The sequence below is a fragment of the Sciurus vulgaris genome (assembly GCF_902686455.1).
Source record: "Sciurus vulgaris genome assembly, chromosome: 8".
Classification (NCBI taxonomy): domain Eukaryota; kingdom Metazoa; phylum Chordata; class Mammalia; order Rodentia; family Sciuridae; genus Sciurus; species Sciurus vulgaris.
In genome coordinates, this window is record NC_136468.1 from 69,375,122 (window position 1) to 69,391,401 (window position 16,280).

General features: G+C 36.7%; 1 protein-coding gene across 1 annotated transcript in view; it reads right to left on the reverse strand.

Moving 5' to 3' along the window:
• COG5 (component of oligomeric golgi complex 5) overlaps positions 1 to 16,280 on the reverse strand; it is a 377,475-nt gene that overhangs the window by 78,374 nt on the left and 282,821 nt on the right. Inside the window, 1 exon segment of the mRNA XM_079150025.1 lies at positions 6,325 to 6,529. Within this exon segment, the coding sequence (XP_079006151.1) occupies positions 6,325 to 6,529 (205 nt within the window).

Sequence of the window (16,280 nt, forward strand, 5' to 3'; positions counted from 1 at the left end):
GAACTATACAACACTAAAGAAAGAAATTAAAGAACACCTTAGAAGATGGAAAGATCTTCCATGTTCTTGGATAGGCAGAATTAATATTGTCAAAATGGCCATACTACCTAAAGTGCTATACAAATTGAATGCAATTCCAATTAAAATCCCAATGACGTACCTTACAGAAACAGAGCAAGCAATTATGAAATTCATCTGGAAGAATAAGAAACCCAGAATAGCTAAAGCAATCCTTAGCAGGAAGAGTGAAACAGGGGGTATTGCAATACCAGATCTTCAACTCTACTTCAAAGCAATAGTAACAAAAACGGCATGGTATTGGTACCAAAATAGAAAGGTAGATCAATGGTACAGAATAGAGGACACGGACACAAACCCAAATAAATACAATTTTCTCATACTAGACAAAGGGGCCAAAAATATGCAATGGAGAAAAGATAGCCTCTTCAACAAATGGTGCTGGGAGAATTGGAAATCCATATGCAACAGAATGAAACTAAACCCATATCTCTCACCATGCACGAAACTAAACTCAAAATGGATTAAGGACCTCGGAATCAGACCAGAGACCCTGCAGATTATAGAAGAAAAAGTAGGTCCAAATCTTCACCTTGTTGGTCTAGGATCAGACTTCCTTAACGGGACTCCCATAGCACAAGAAATAAAAGCTAGAATCAACCACTGGGATAGATTCAAACTAAAAAGCTTTCTCTCAGCAAAGGAAACTATCAGCAATGCGAAGAGAGAGCCTACAGAGTGGGAGAATATCTTTGCAATCATACTTCAGATAGAGCACTAATCTCCAGAATCTATAAAGAACTCAAAAAACTCTACTCCAAGAATTCAAATAATCCAGTCGACAAATGGGCTAAGGAAATGAATAGACACTTCACAGAAGAAGATCTACAAGCAATCAACAACATATGGAAAAATGCTCAACATCTCTAGTAATAAGAGAAATGCAAATCAAAACCACCCTAAGATTCCATCTCACCCCAATTAGAATGGCGATTATCAGGAATACGAGCAACAACAGGTGTTGGCGAGGATGTGGGGAGAAAGGTACACTCATACATTGCTGGTGGGGCTGCAAATTAGTGCAGCCACTCTGGAAAGCAGTGTGGAGATTCCTTAGAAAACTTGGAATGGAGCCACCATTTGACCCAGCTATCCCACTCCTTGGCCTATACCCAAAGGACTTAAAATCTGCATACTACAGAGATACAGCCACATCAATGTTCATAGCTGCTCAATTCACAATAGCCAGATTGTGGAACCAACCTAGATGCCCTTCAATTGATGAGTGGATAAAGAAACTGTGGTATATATATACAATGGAATATTACTCAGCCATAAAGAATGATAAAATTATGGCATTTGCAGGCAAATGGATGAAATTGGAGAATATCATGCTAAGTGAGATAAGCCAATCTCAAAAAGCCAAAGGACGAATGATATCGCTAATAAGTGGAGGATGACACATAATGGGGGAAGGGAAGGGTTAGTGTTAGGGTTAGAGTTAGGGTTAGGGAGGGGGGCAAGTATGGAGGAAGGAACTACTGTATAGAGGGTAAAGAGGGGTGGGAGGGGTGGGGGGAAGGGAAAAAATAACAGAATGAATCAAACAACATTACTCTATGTAAATTTATGATTACACAAATGGTATGCCTTTACGCCATGTACAAACAGAGAAACAACATGTATCCCATTTGTTTACAATAAAAAAATAAAAAAAAAAATAAGCCCAAATGACTGGGAATACAAATCATATCTCAATAATAACCCTGAACGTTAATGGCTTAAACTCATCAATCAACAGACATAGACTGGCAGAATGGATTAAAAAGAAAGAACCAACAATATGCTGTCTTCAAGAGACTCATCTCATAGAAAAAGACATCCACAGACTAAAGGTGAAAGGATGGGAAAAAACCTACCATGCACATGGACTCAGTAAAAAAGCGGGGATTTCCATCTTTATATCAGATAAAGTGGACTTCAAGCCAAAGTTAGTCAGAGGGATAAAGGAGGACATTTCATACTGCTAAGGGAACATAAATCCACAAGAAATAATGACTGCTAATATTTATACCCCAAATAATGACACACCCATGTACATCAAACAAATCCTTCTGAATTCCAGGAACCAAATAGACTAGAATGCAATAATACTAGTTGACTTTAACAAACCTCTCTCACCACCGGATAGATCTTCCAAACAAAAACTGAACAAAGAAACCACAGAACTCAATAATACAATCAAAAATTTAGACTTAACAGACATATATAGAATATTCCATCCATCAATGAACGAATTCACTTTCTTCTCAGCAGCACATGGAACCTTCTTGAAAACAGACCATATGTTATGGCAGAAAGCAGCCCCTAGGAAATGCAAAAATACTGCCTTGTGTTCTATTAGACCATAATGGAATTAAATTAGAAATCAATGACAAAATAAAAAACAGAAATTACTCCAATACCTGGAGAATAAATAATATGCTATTGAATGAAATATGGATAACAGAAAACATCAGGGAGGAAATAAAAATATTCTTAGAGGTAAATGAGAATGATGATACAACATATCAAAATCTCTGGGACACTATTTAAGCAGTACTTAGAGGAAAATTCATTGCATGGAGTGCATTCGAGAAAAGAATAAAAAGTCAGCAACTAAATGATCTAACATTACATCTCAAAGTCCTAGAAAAAGAACAGAACAACACCAAAATTAGTAGAAGACAGGAAATAATTAAAATCAGAGGTGAAATCAATGAAACTGAAACAAAAGAAACAATACAAAATATTGACAAAACAAAAAAGTTGGTTCTTTGAAAGTGTAAACAAAATAGACAAACCCTTAGCCACACTAACAAAGAGAAGGAGAGAGAAAACTCAAATTACTAAAATTCGTGATGAAAAAGGAAATATCATGACAGACACCACTGAGATACAGAACATAATGAGAAACTACTTTGAAAATGTATATTCCAACAAAATAGAAAGTATCAAAGACATCAACAAATTTCTAGAGACATATGATCCTCCAAAACTAAACTAGGAGGACATACGCAACTTAAACATATCAATATCAAGCAATGAAATAAAAGAAGCCATCAAAATCCTACCAACCAAGAAAAGCTCAGGACCAGATAGATTCTCAGTTGAGTTCTACAAGACCTTCAAAGAACTCATTGCAATACTTCTTAAAGTATTCCAGGAAACAGAAAAGGAGAGAACCCTACCAAACTCATTCTATGAAGCTAATATCACCCTCATACCCAAACCAGGCAAAGACACATCAAGGAAAGAAAATTTTAGACCAATATCCTTGATGAATATAGATGCAAAGATCCTTAACAAAATACTGGCAAAAAGTATCCAAAAACATATTATTAAGATAGTGCACCACAATCAAGTGGGGTCATCCTGGGAACACAGGTTGGTTCAACATCTGTAAATCAATAAATGTAATCCATCATGTCAATAGTCTTAAGAGTAAGAATCATATGGTTATTTGTTTTGACGCAGAAAAAGTGTTCAACAAAATAGAACACTGCTTCATGATCAAAACGCTAGAAAAAATAGGGATAGTAGGAACTTACATCAACATTGTAAAGGCTATTTATGCTAAGCCCACGGCCAACATCATTCTTAATGGAGAAAAACTGAAACCATTCCCTTTAAAAAGAGGAACATGCCCTCTTTCACCACTTCTATTCAACATCATACTTGAAATACTAGTCAGAGCAATTAGACACACTAAAGAAATTAAAGGGATACAAATAGGAAAAGAGGAACTCAAGCTGTCACTATTTGCTGATGACATGATTCTCTATTTAGAGGATCCAAAAAACTCCTCCAGAAAACTTCTGGACCTCAAAAATGAATTCAGCAAAATAGCAGTCTATAAAATCAACACACATAAATCTGAAGCATTTTTATACATAAGTGATGAAACATCTGAAAGGGAAATGAGGAAAACAACTCCATTCACAATAGCCTCAAAAAAAATAAAATACTTGGGAATCAATCTAACCAAAGAGGTGAAAGTTCTCTACAATGAAAACTACAAAACTGAAGATAGAAATTGAGGAAGACCTTAGAAGATGGAAAGATCTCCCATGTTCTTGGATAGGCAGAATTAATATTGTCAAAATGGCCATACTACCAAAAGTGCTATACAGATTCAATACAATTCCAATTAAAATCCCAATGACACACCTCACAGAAATAGAGCAAGCAATCATGAAATTCATCTGGAAGAACAAAAGACCCAGAATAGCAAAGCAATCCTGGGCAGGAAGAGTGATGCAGGAGGTATCACAATACCAGACCTTAAACTCTACTATAGAGCAGTAGTAACAAAAACGCCATGGTATTGGCAGCAAAACAGGCACATAGATTAAAGGTACAGAATAGAAGACACAGAGACAAACCTACAGAAATACAGTTATCTCATACTAGACAAAGTTGACAAAAACATTCACTGGTGAAAAGATAGTGCCTTCAACAAATGATGCTGGGAAAACTGGAAATTCTTAAGTAATAAAATGAAATTAAGCCTCTATCTCTCACCCTGTATAAAACTCAACTCAAAGTGGATCAAAGACCTAGGTACTAGAACAGAGACCCTGCACTTAATAGAAGAAAAAGTAGGCCCAAATCTTCATCATGTGGTTTAGGACCTGACTTCCTTAACAAGACTCCCAAAGTACAAGAAAAAAAAAAAAAAAAAAAATCAAGAATCAATAGATGGGATGGATTCAAACTAAAAAGCTTCTTCTCAGCAAAGGAAACAATCAATAATATGAAGAAAGAGCCTTCAGAATGGGAGAAAATCTTTACCACATGCAGCTCAGACAGAGCACTAATCTTCAGGATATATAAAGAACTCAAAAAATTCAATGCCCAAACAACAAATAACCCAATCAATAAATGGGCTAAGGAATTGAGCAGATACTTCACAGAAGAAGATATACAACTGATCAACAAACAAGGAAATGCAAATCAAAACTAAGATTTCATCTCACTCCAGTCAGAATGGCAATTATCATAAATACAAGCAATAATAAGTGTTGGCGAGGATGTAGGGGAAAATATACACTCATGCGTTGCTGGTGATTGCAAATTGGTGCAAACACTTTGGAAAGGTGTTTGGCGGATTCCTCAGAGAACCTGGAACGGAACCATCATCTGAACCAACTATCCTACTCCTTGGTTTATACCCCAAGAATTAGAATCAGCACACTAAGTGACACAGCCACATCAATGTTTATAGCAACTCAAATCACAATAGCCAAACTATGGAACCAACCTAGATGCCCTTCAACAGATGAATGGATGAAGAAAATGTGGTACAGATACACAATGGAATATTACTCAGCCTTAAAGAAGGAAATGATGGCATTTGTTGGTAAATGGACAGAGTTGGAGAATATCATTCTAAGTGAAATAAGTCATTCCCAAAAAACCAATGGCTGAATGTGTTCTCTGATAAGTGGATGCTGATCCCTAATGGCGGCAGGGGATCACAGGGAAGAATGGAGGAACTTTGGATTGTGCATAGGGGAGTGGGGATGGGAAGGGAAGTGGGAAGAGACGGCCATTAATACCATATATCATGTCTGATTACACTACTGGTGTGACTTTGCACCATGGACAGTCAGAGGAATGCGACATTAGAAGTGCTGCACTTGTGTATAATTTGTCAAAATGAATTCCACTGTAATGTATAACTAATTAGAATCAATTTGAAAATAAAAAATAAAAAAATAGATTAAAAAAAGAACATAAGATTTATCTCCCTTGCAGTTTTTGAAGATATCATGTTCTTTCATGTCACATTATGTCAGTAGCCTTTCATTAATAATGCAATCTGATAAAATTAAAGGTATATTAAAATATTAATTAACAAACAATGAGGGGCTGTGGCTCACTGGCAGAGCACTTGCCTAGCATGTGTGAGGCACTGGGTTTGATCCTTAGCACCACATGCAAATAAAAAAATAAAGGCATGCTGTCCATCTATGACTATTAAAAAAAGAAAGAAAGAAAAAAATGACCATATATGTTCACTTCCAATTTCTAATTACCCTATTTATTACTGCATTTTTAAACTGTCCCTAGAAAGAACCAGAATGCTCACCTAAGGGTGAAGTTGATTTCTTCAGTTAAAAGTCTTAAGTCAAAGTACATAAATTAATAATAATCATTGCAAATATACTGAGGCTTAGTGTATGCCCAATTTCTGATTAACATAAAAATAAGAAACAAAAATCCTTTACAGGCCAACAAACAGGTTATATTAAAGAAACATACTCATAGTCTGGCTTTTTTGGTATGAATATATCCTGTGTATCATCTTCCATGTGTTGCAGGTCAACATAGAGGTCTGGAGTTCCACTTGCATTAAAATTTCCTTGGATGTTTTGACTGTACTGTTGAAGACGCTTCCATAAGTCATTATAAAGACGTAATAATTTGGGGTATTCTCCTTCAAAGGCTTGTTTCAAAAACATAGAAGCTGCCAAGTAAAATAACAGTATGGGTTAGGTAAATGATAAAACAATAAAATATAGGAAATGAACATTTCTTTTGGATATGAAGAGGATGTTACAAATAGCACAATACTCCGAGATAATCTAGTAACAGTAAACATTCCTCTCTGATGATTCACTGAATTGGGATATGGAACATATATTCTGAATCTTAATCTATATTAAAAATAGACACACTCAAATTATAGTTGAAGATTTCAATTTTCTCTCTTGATAACTGATAAAACAAGTACATAGAAATTCAGGATATAGAAAACTGAACAAAACTAAAACCCAATTGGTTTACTATGCATTTATAAAATATTTCTTCCAAAACATCGAAAATACATTTTATTCAATGTATGTGCAATACATATTGAAATTGTCAATATTTGGGTTTTAAAACAAAGTATATGTTCTTTAAACAAAATAGTGTTAGATTAGAAATAAAAAATGAAAAGATACCCACAAATTCTCACATATTTGAAACATAAGCCAAGGTGGCTGGGGTGTGGAGAAAGAGATAAATAAATAAATAAATAAATAAGAATATATTTTGAACTGAATTAAAATTATAAAATAGAGCAAAATCTGTGTGCTATCAGATGTAAGGAATACTTGGGGGAATAATATATATAGGCATGTCCATTTGAAAAGAAAAAAGGTCTCCAATTGAAGGCCTAAGCTTCCATTTTAAGAATATTTTAGGAAAAAGGGGGCAAAAAAAAGAAAAGAAACACCCAAGAAAAAGAGAGAAAGTAAAGATCTGCAGAGATATTTAAGAAAAAAAAAAAAAAAGAACAACAACAACAAAAAAAAAAATAAGAGAAAAATCTGAAACCCAAAAATGGATCTCTAAGAAGATAAGTAACATTGGCAAACCTCTAGTCTGATGGATTAAGAAGAAGATTAAAAAAAAAAAAAAAACACTTGAGCAATAAGAGAGGTGACCTTGTTATATATTCTGCAGACAATAAGAGGTATTAAGGGAATTTTGAAGATCTATGCCAGTAATTAGAAAATGTTCATGAAATGTAGAAAGTCCTTGAAAGACACCAACTACTAAAACTTAATAATGAGTAGAAAAAGTATTTGTTCTAAGAATATATAAATATCTCTCATATCTCAGTATTAGGACAATCTAATTTTTTAAATGGGACTTTTATTGAAGAAGGTATATGACTGGCAAATAAGAACATGAAAAAGTACACAACATCTTTCACCCATATGAAAATGCAAATCAAGACTAAAATGAACACAATTTTACAACTGTTCAAATGGCTAAATTAAAAAGACAAAAGAAAAAAACCAATGACTGTTAGATATTAGTGAAAATACACTTTGGTGGAAAAGAAAAATTTTATAATCATTTTGCAACTGTTTGGTATTTCCTTCAAATGTAAATATATACCTACCATATAGTTATACCATCACATTTCCATATATTTATTCAATAGAAGTAATAGTATATGTCCATATAAAGACACATTCATGAACATTCAATTTTTAAAACAATCAGAAATGACCTCATGTCATCCACATGTGATTGTGTAAACACACTATAATATATCCACATAAAGGAATACTATCAAGCACCAAGAACATAATACAATATGGTTGAACCTCAATAAAAACAAGTGTATGCAAGAGTACAGACAAATAACAATATATGATATAAGCTGCATCATTCAGTTTATACAGAATTATAGGATATAAAAACATACAATGATGAAAAGCAGATGTGTGGTTTGCCTGGGTAGGTGGAAGGAGATGATGGGGTAAAGGAATTCCAATGGGAATAAAAAATATTGGGGAGAGTGATGGATATGTTCATTGATCTGGTCTGTTTAGATGGTCTGATAAGCTGCATATATGGCAAAGTTTATCAAACTGTACACTTTATGTGTAGTTTATTATATGCCAACTTTACCCCTGTGAAGTTATATAAAAAAGAAATTATCTCAGAGAAAATTTCTTTGGTCTTCCTTCTCTGCTGAAGAAGCAATGTGGGAGAGATCCAAGACAGTGGACTAGAGGGAGGCTGCGTTCCTTGCTGATCCGTATCTCGGGTTTCAAGCAGAGGAAATCTATTTCTCTATGAGGCAATCTTTGCTGCTTATTGATGCCCTCCTGTTTACCGCTTTTGTCCACCTTGAATGCCCGCAGTCTGCCAGCATATTGACTACTTTTTGAGTGCAGATTGCTCACTGACTGTCGCCTACCATCCACCATTAACCCATTTGACTGCCTCTTGCCTGCCCATTGCCTGCCTTTCACATACACATCACCTAATGCCCAAGGTCTACCTGCCAATCATCCACCAGTATCCTGCAGACTGACCACAGACTGCCATCGGAACCCCAGCTGCCTGCTGCTGCCGAGAAATCCACTGTCACAGTAACCACAGGTTTGGTTACACGTGGCTGCTGCGTTCTGAGACAACAGTGAAGACCTGCAGGAACCCCGGCCTGACTGACTGTGCCCTGCCTCCAGGATCCCTCACTCAACCAGACTGACCACACCCCAGCTCCAGGACCCCTGGCTGATTAACTGCATCCCACATCAAGGACCCCCACCCTGACCACAGCCATGCCCCAAGCTGCAGCTCCCCATTTGCCAACACATTTGGAAGCCAGTGTGGTCATATTGGATTATCCTGGAAGTGGAAGCTTCCGTCTTTAGATGGGGCAAATCCCATCCTGAGATGCCTGCTGGAGACTGGAAGTTCATTGTTGGGTACCTCTCAGGTATTGAAGACTGGGAGGTTTGAATATATATGACTGTTATAGTATAGATTTTCTTTTTTCTCCTTATTGAAAAATTTTAAGTTTTTATTTCTTTTTTCTTTTTTCTCACTCTCTTTTCCTTTTGCTTACCTGTTCCCTCAGTCTCTTTCTCTCTTTCCCCATGCTAACAACTGACTTCTTTTGATTACACTCTCACTCTTTCTAAGATCTAGAACTTCTATATACTATTTTCTTATCCCATTAACAGTTATGTCCTACACCCCTCCGCATCCTCTTTGCCCTCCATTAGAAACTGCAGACCTTATTGCAAATCTATTTGTTATACTGTCAATATTAATTGAACTCATCCTCTCTGTTTATTATGACAATATTGTAAACATACACATAGGGGTTATTTGGTTTAGGATTGCATATTGTCTGTACTGGGTGCTGCTAATATTGATTTCCCCTTAAAGAAGAGGTTTTGGAAACCTGTAGGGTCACTATAAGCCTCTAGGGGGAAATGGCAATATCCCAGATCTGCACTGCTAGCGGGGAAGATACGTGAACAATATGAAAAAACAAGGTAAGAAAATGTTCCAAAGAAACCTACATTCTATATTAATAGAATCCAGTGACAGCATGGTAGAAGAAATGTCAGAGATCACTGAGCGACCCCGCCTGACCCCTGCACTCAGGACAGCGCCATCACTGATCGGTCGCAGTCACGGAGTGAGCTGGCGGGGAGTCAGACCGCCTGCATGGCGGAGGTAGCAGGCGGACACCCAATCCGCCTGCCTTGCAGAGCTAGGCGGCTGGCAGCCAACCTGCCCAGCCACCAGACCAAAGACAGATACCATCACTGAGCGACTCTGCCTGACCACCACGCCGAGGTCTATCGCCATCGCAGAGCAAGCCTGCAGACAAACCAGCCCACATGCATCATGGAGCTAGCCAGAGGCTTCTTTATAGGCTGGTGCAGGCATTTTAAATTATTCCTGAGGGCGTGGCCATCATCCCTGGAAGGGCAGCTCCATTCCTGAGACACCTACAGGAGAGTACAGGACTTCTGATAAGAACAAGGAGTCAAGAAGAGGAGGTATTCAGAGACTCAGGACCAACTCAGCGCCACTGGGTGAGTTTCTCCCACTGGTTAGGCTCCCCGGATGGAGCAGTAGTCCCGAAACACAAGGAACTTCGAGGAGTACAGTGGCCCAGTGAGACTCCCCTGCTGGAGCCAAGAACCCAGTCAACCAGGAGCATTGCAGAGGAGGGCCACATAGTGAGAGGCTTTGACGCAGAGTGCGGGTCCGAGGTCCGGGTGGTAGCTCTGGTCCCCAGGGAACGTAGCAGAGGAGGGCCACTGGGGAATCGCTCGCAGGGCCAGGCTCCCCAGCCCAGGCGGTAGGTCAAGACCCCTGGGAACATCACAGAAGAGGGTTTCCCAGTCCAGGTAGTAGTTCTGGACTGAAGGGAACTTCTCAGAGGAGAGCTGCCAACCGAAACTTCCCCACTGGGTGAGTCTTCCCTGCAGAGCAAGGCTTTCCCACCAGGGCAGTAGAACCAGAGACACAGACTCAGATCAGACATGCCCCAGTCTGCAGTCTAGTCCCCCTTTGACGGACCATCAATCAACAAGTGGAAGCGCCTCTGCCCACTGACAGGGAATACACCCCACCTGAACATGCTACCACCCCTAGAGGTGCAGCTTCCTAGTGGAGCACCAAAATATCAAGTTCCTACAAGACTTCAGGCTACTGAAGGCTAAGAGGTGAGTTATTGGACATCTACAGAGACAATATTAGTCAATAGAGGATATCTGCAATATCCCAGAATTTCACTACCAGAGGGGTAGGTACCAGAGCAATATGAGAAAACAAGGGAAGAAAATATCCCAAACAAACCTAGATGCTATAGCAATAAAATCCAATGACAACAAGGCAGAAGAAATGTCAGAAAGGGAGTTCAGAATGTATATAATTAAAACGATCAGGGAAGCAAACAAGGAGATAAAAGAGCAAACGCAGGCATTGAATGATGAGATGAAAGAGCAAATGCAGGCATTGAATGACCACATCAATCGATAGTTAAAAGAGCAAATACAGGAAGCAAAAGACCATTTCAATAAAGAGTTAGAGATATTGAAAAAAAAAACAAACAGAAATCCTTGAAATGAAACAAACAATAAAAATTAATTTAATTTTAACAAATTAAATTTAATGTTTTAAATTTAAAATTTAATTTTAACAAATTAAAAACTCCATAGAAAGCATATTCAGTAGGATAGAACACTTGGAAGACAGAACCTCAGATACTGAAGACAAAATAATTAACCTCGAAAACAAAGTTGACCAAACAGAGAAGATGGTAAGAAATCATGAACAGAATCTCCAAGAACTATGGGATATCATGAAAAGGTCAAATTTAAGAATTATTGGGACTGAGGAAGGCTTAGAGAAACAAACCAAAGGAATGAATAATTTTTCAATGAAATAATATCAGAAAATTTCCCAAATCTGAAGAATGAAATGGAAAATCAAGTACAAGAGGCGTATAGGACTCCAAATACACAAAATTACAAACAGACCCACACCAAAGCATATTATAATGAAAATACCTAGCATACAAAATAAAGACAGAATCTTAAAGGCTGTGAGAGAAAAGAATCAAATTACATTCAGGAGGAAACCAATACAGATATCAACAGATTTTTTCAATCCAGACCCTAAAAGCTAGAAGGGCCTGGAACAACATTTTTCAAGCCCTGAAAGAAAACGGATGCCAACCAAGAATCTTATACCCAGCAAAACTTACCTTCAGATTTGATGACGAAATAAAATCCTTCCATGATAAACAAAAGCTAAAGAATTTACAAAAAGAAAGCCGGCATTACAGAACATTCTCAGCAAAATATTCCATGAGGAAGAGATGAAAAACAACAATGTAAATAAGCAAAGGAAGGAACTACTCTAAAGGAACAACCAAATAAAGGAGAAACCAAGTCAGGTCAAAAACAAACAAACAAACAAACAAAAAACAGAGGCAAATGACCGGGAATACAAATCATATCTCAATAATAACCCTGAATGTTAATGGCCTGAACTCATCAAACAAAAGACATAGACTCGCAGATTGGATTAAAAAGAAAGATTCAACAATTTGCTGCCTAAAAAGACTCATCTCAGAAAGAGATAAACACAGACTAAAGGTGAAAGGATGGGAAAAAACATACCATACTCATGGACTCAGCAAAAAAGCCAGAGTATCCATCCTCATATCAGATAATGTGGACTTCAAGCCAAAGTTAGAAGGAATAAAGAAGGACATTTCCTACTGCTTAAGGGAAGCATAAATCAGCAAGACATAACAATCATAAATATCTATGCCCCAAATAATGGCTTATCCATATACATTAAACAAATTCTTCTCAATTCCAGAAAGCAAACAGACCACAACACAATAATACAAAGGGATTTTAACACAACTCTCTCACCACTGGACAGATCCTCCAAACAAAAATTGAACAAAGAAACCATAGATCTCAATAACACAATCAATAAGTTAGACTTAACAGACATTTATAGAATATACCACCCAACAAAGAGCAAATACACCTTCTTCTCAGCTGCACATGGATCTTTCTCTAAAATAGACCATATTTTATGCCACAAAGCTAATGTTAGCAAGTACAAGAAGATACAGATACTACCTTGTATTCTATCAGATCATAATGAATTGAAATTAGAAATAAATGAAAGAGTAAAAAACAGAAACTACTCTAATACCTGGAGATTGAATAATATGCTATTGTATGATGAATGGATAACAGAAGATATTAGGAAGGAAATTTAAAAATTCTTAGAGGTAAATGAGAACAAAGAAACATCATATCAAAATCTCTGGGACACTATGAAGCAGTACTTAGAGGAAAATTTATTTCATGGAGTGCATTCAATAAAAGAAGAAAAAAAATCAACAAAAAACCACCTAACACTACAGCTCAAAGCCCTAGAAAAAGAAGAACAGACCAGCACCAAAAGTAGTAGAAGACAGGAAATAGTTAAAATCAGAGCTGAAATCAATGAAATTGAAACAATAGAAACAATTGAAAAAATTGACAAAATAAATAGTTGGTTCTTTGAAAAAATAAACAAAATTGATAAACCCTTAGCCACAGTAACAAAGAGAAGGAGAGAGAAAACCCAAATTACTAAAATTTGGAATGAACAAGGAAATATCACAACAAACATGATTGAAATACAAAACATAATTAGAAGGTATTTTGAAAATCTATACTCCAGCAAAACAGAAAATCTCGAAGACATCAACAGGTTTCTAGAGACATATGAATTACCTAAACTGAACCAGGAGGACATACACAACTTAAATAAATCAATTTCAAGTAATGAAATAGAAGATGACATGAAAAGCCTACCAACAAAGAAAAGTCTGGGACCAGATGGGTTCTCAGTTGAGTTCTATAAAACCTTTAAAGAAGAGCTCATTCCACTACTTTACAAAGTATTCCATGAAACAGAAGAGGAGGGAACCCTCCCAAACTCATTCTATGAAGCCAATATCACCCTGATACCTAAACCATGCAGAGACACATGGAGGAAAGAAAATTTCAGACCAATATCCTTAATGAAAACTGATGCAAAAATTCTCAACAAAATTTTAGCAAATTGCATACAGAAATATATTAAAAACATAGTGCACCATGATCAAGTGGGTTTTATCCCAGGGATGCAAGGTTGGCTCAACATCTGGAAATCAATAAATGCAATTCACCATATCAACAGACTTAAAGTAAAAAAATCACATGATTATTTCAATACATGCAGAAAATGCATTCGATAAAATACAGCATCCCTTCATGCTCAAAACACTACAAAAAATAGGGATAGTGGGAACATTCCTTAACATCGTAAAGGCCATCTATGCTAAGCCCATGGCCAATATCATTCTAAATGGTGAAAAACTGAAAGCATTCCCCCTAAAAACTGGAACAAGGCAGGGATGCCCTCTTTCACCATTTCTATTCAATATCGCCCTTGAAACTCTAGCCAGAGCAATAAGACAAACCAAAGAAATTAAAGGGATATGAATAGAAGAAGAAGAACTCAAACTATCCCTGTTTGCTGATGACATGATTATATATTTAGAGAAACCAGGAAATTCCACCAGAAAACTTTTAGAACTCATAAGTGAATTCATAAAGTAGCAGGATATAAGATAATCTCATAAATCCAAAGAGCAAATGATCTCACTGATAAGCAGATGATGACACATAATGGGGGGTGGGAGGGGGACAAGAATGGAGGAAGGAGGTGCTGTATAGAGGAAAAAGAGGGGTGGGAGAGGTGGGGGAAGGAAAAAATAACAGAATGAATCAAACATCATTACCCTATATAAATGTATGATTTCGCAAATGCTATGCTGTTACTCCATGTACAAACAGAAACAACATGTATCCCATTTGTTTACAATAAAAATAAATTAAAAAAAAAAGAATAGAGGACATGGACACAAACCCAAATAAATACAATTTTGTCATACTAGACAAAGGGGCCAAAAATATGCAATGGAGAAAAGATAGACTCTTCAACAAATGGTGCTGGCAAAACTGGTAATATCTTTCTGTAGACTGCAAGCTGGCTTGCTTAGTACTCAGTACAAGATGAGTAGTTTCTCCAAGCTCAAGGTTCTTTATCAGCAAGGCAATCTCACAACACACATACAATTCCCATGGGTCCATATCATGTCTTCCCATAATATTTGGAGGTATGGGAAAGCAAAAACAATATGCTAATGCTTATGCTGCATGCTGCACTGTGAGTAATGAAGTGTTTTTCTCTAACCCAGGAGACTCTTGCTTTCTGACAACATTTAGTAAAACCATGGCAGATTTCCCTTTTAAATATAAAAATCTCAAAATCTTGAACTCCCCAAAATAAATAATATTCCTTGGTTATTCTCTTGCAACAATCTGTTCTCTGCCATTTTTGCGTTAACCATCATTTCTGAGTATATTCGTTTAAATAACTTGTTTCTCCTCGACTATTAAGGAGAAAGACAATTCCTGTTTTCTTCAATCCACAATTAATTACGTAGCAGAACACCTTGAATGGTTGAAATAAAGTAAATATTCCTTGAATGATAAAATATTTTCTTTTTTTATTGGACACTGTGCTCACTTTCCCTCCCTTCGTGCACCCCGTTTTCAGTATCAGGGATTAAATCCAGGAGCACTCTACCACTGAGCCACAACTCCAGTTCTTTTTAATTTTTCTTTTGAGACAGGATCTTGCTAAGTTGTTGGGGCTGGCCTGAAACTTGTGATCCTCCTGCCTCAGCCTTCTGAGTTGCTGAAATTACAGGCATGTGCCACCATACCCAACCATACATCTGAATACCACATAAATTATAGACAGAATGACAGGTTATCCATTCCCAATTTCTTGGGAATTTACTATTCAGATTCCAACCTTATAACTATAATTTTTTCATTATTTACTAGTGATGTATACACAAGTACTAACAAGGAGCTGAAACTCATTAATCCACTTAACTGCTACTTAAAATAATATTTTACAACTTAGAAGATAACTTTATGTATATTTTTTTCCAAGTAAAAAAACTGGTAAAAAACAACCTCTGATTAAGAAAGTCTGTCCGTGAGTGATTTCCTTTCCTCTATCTTGTTTAATTCATTGCAATTAAGAACTCCTATAGTTTCAAAACTTCATAGGCTCAGGTTCATCCCAAACCTTGAGTTAATTCCACATAGCTATGAAAGGATAAAAGTAATCCATGTGCTCTGTTTCTCTCTTACTACCCCCTCTTTTATAGTACCTAATTTTCTTTTCTTCTAGCACTAAACGCAGTAAGAAGTTACTAGTTTGTGTTCACTATATCTTCCTCAAGAAAATACTGAATTTACTTTAACCCCAAATCTTAAAATATATGTGATGTTTTCTCTTCAAACCAAATGCCAATTTGGGTTTTCCCT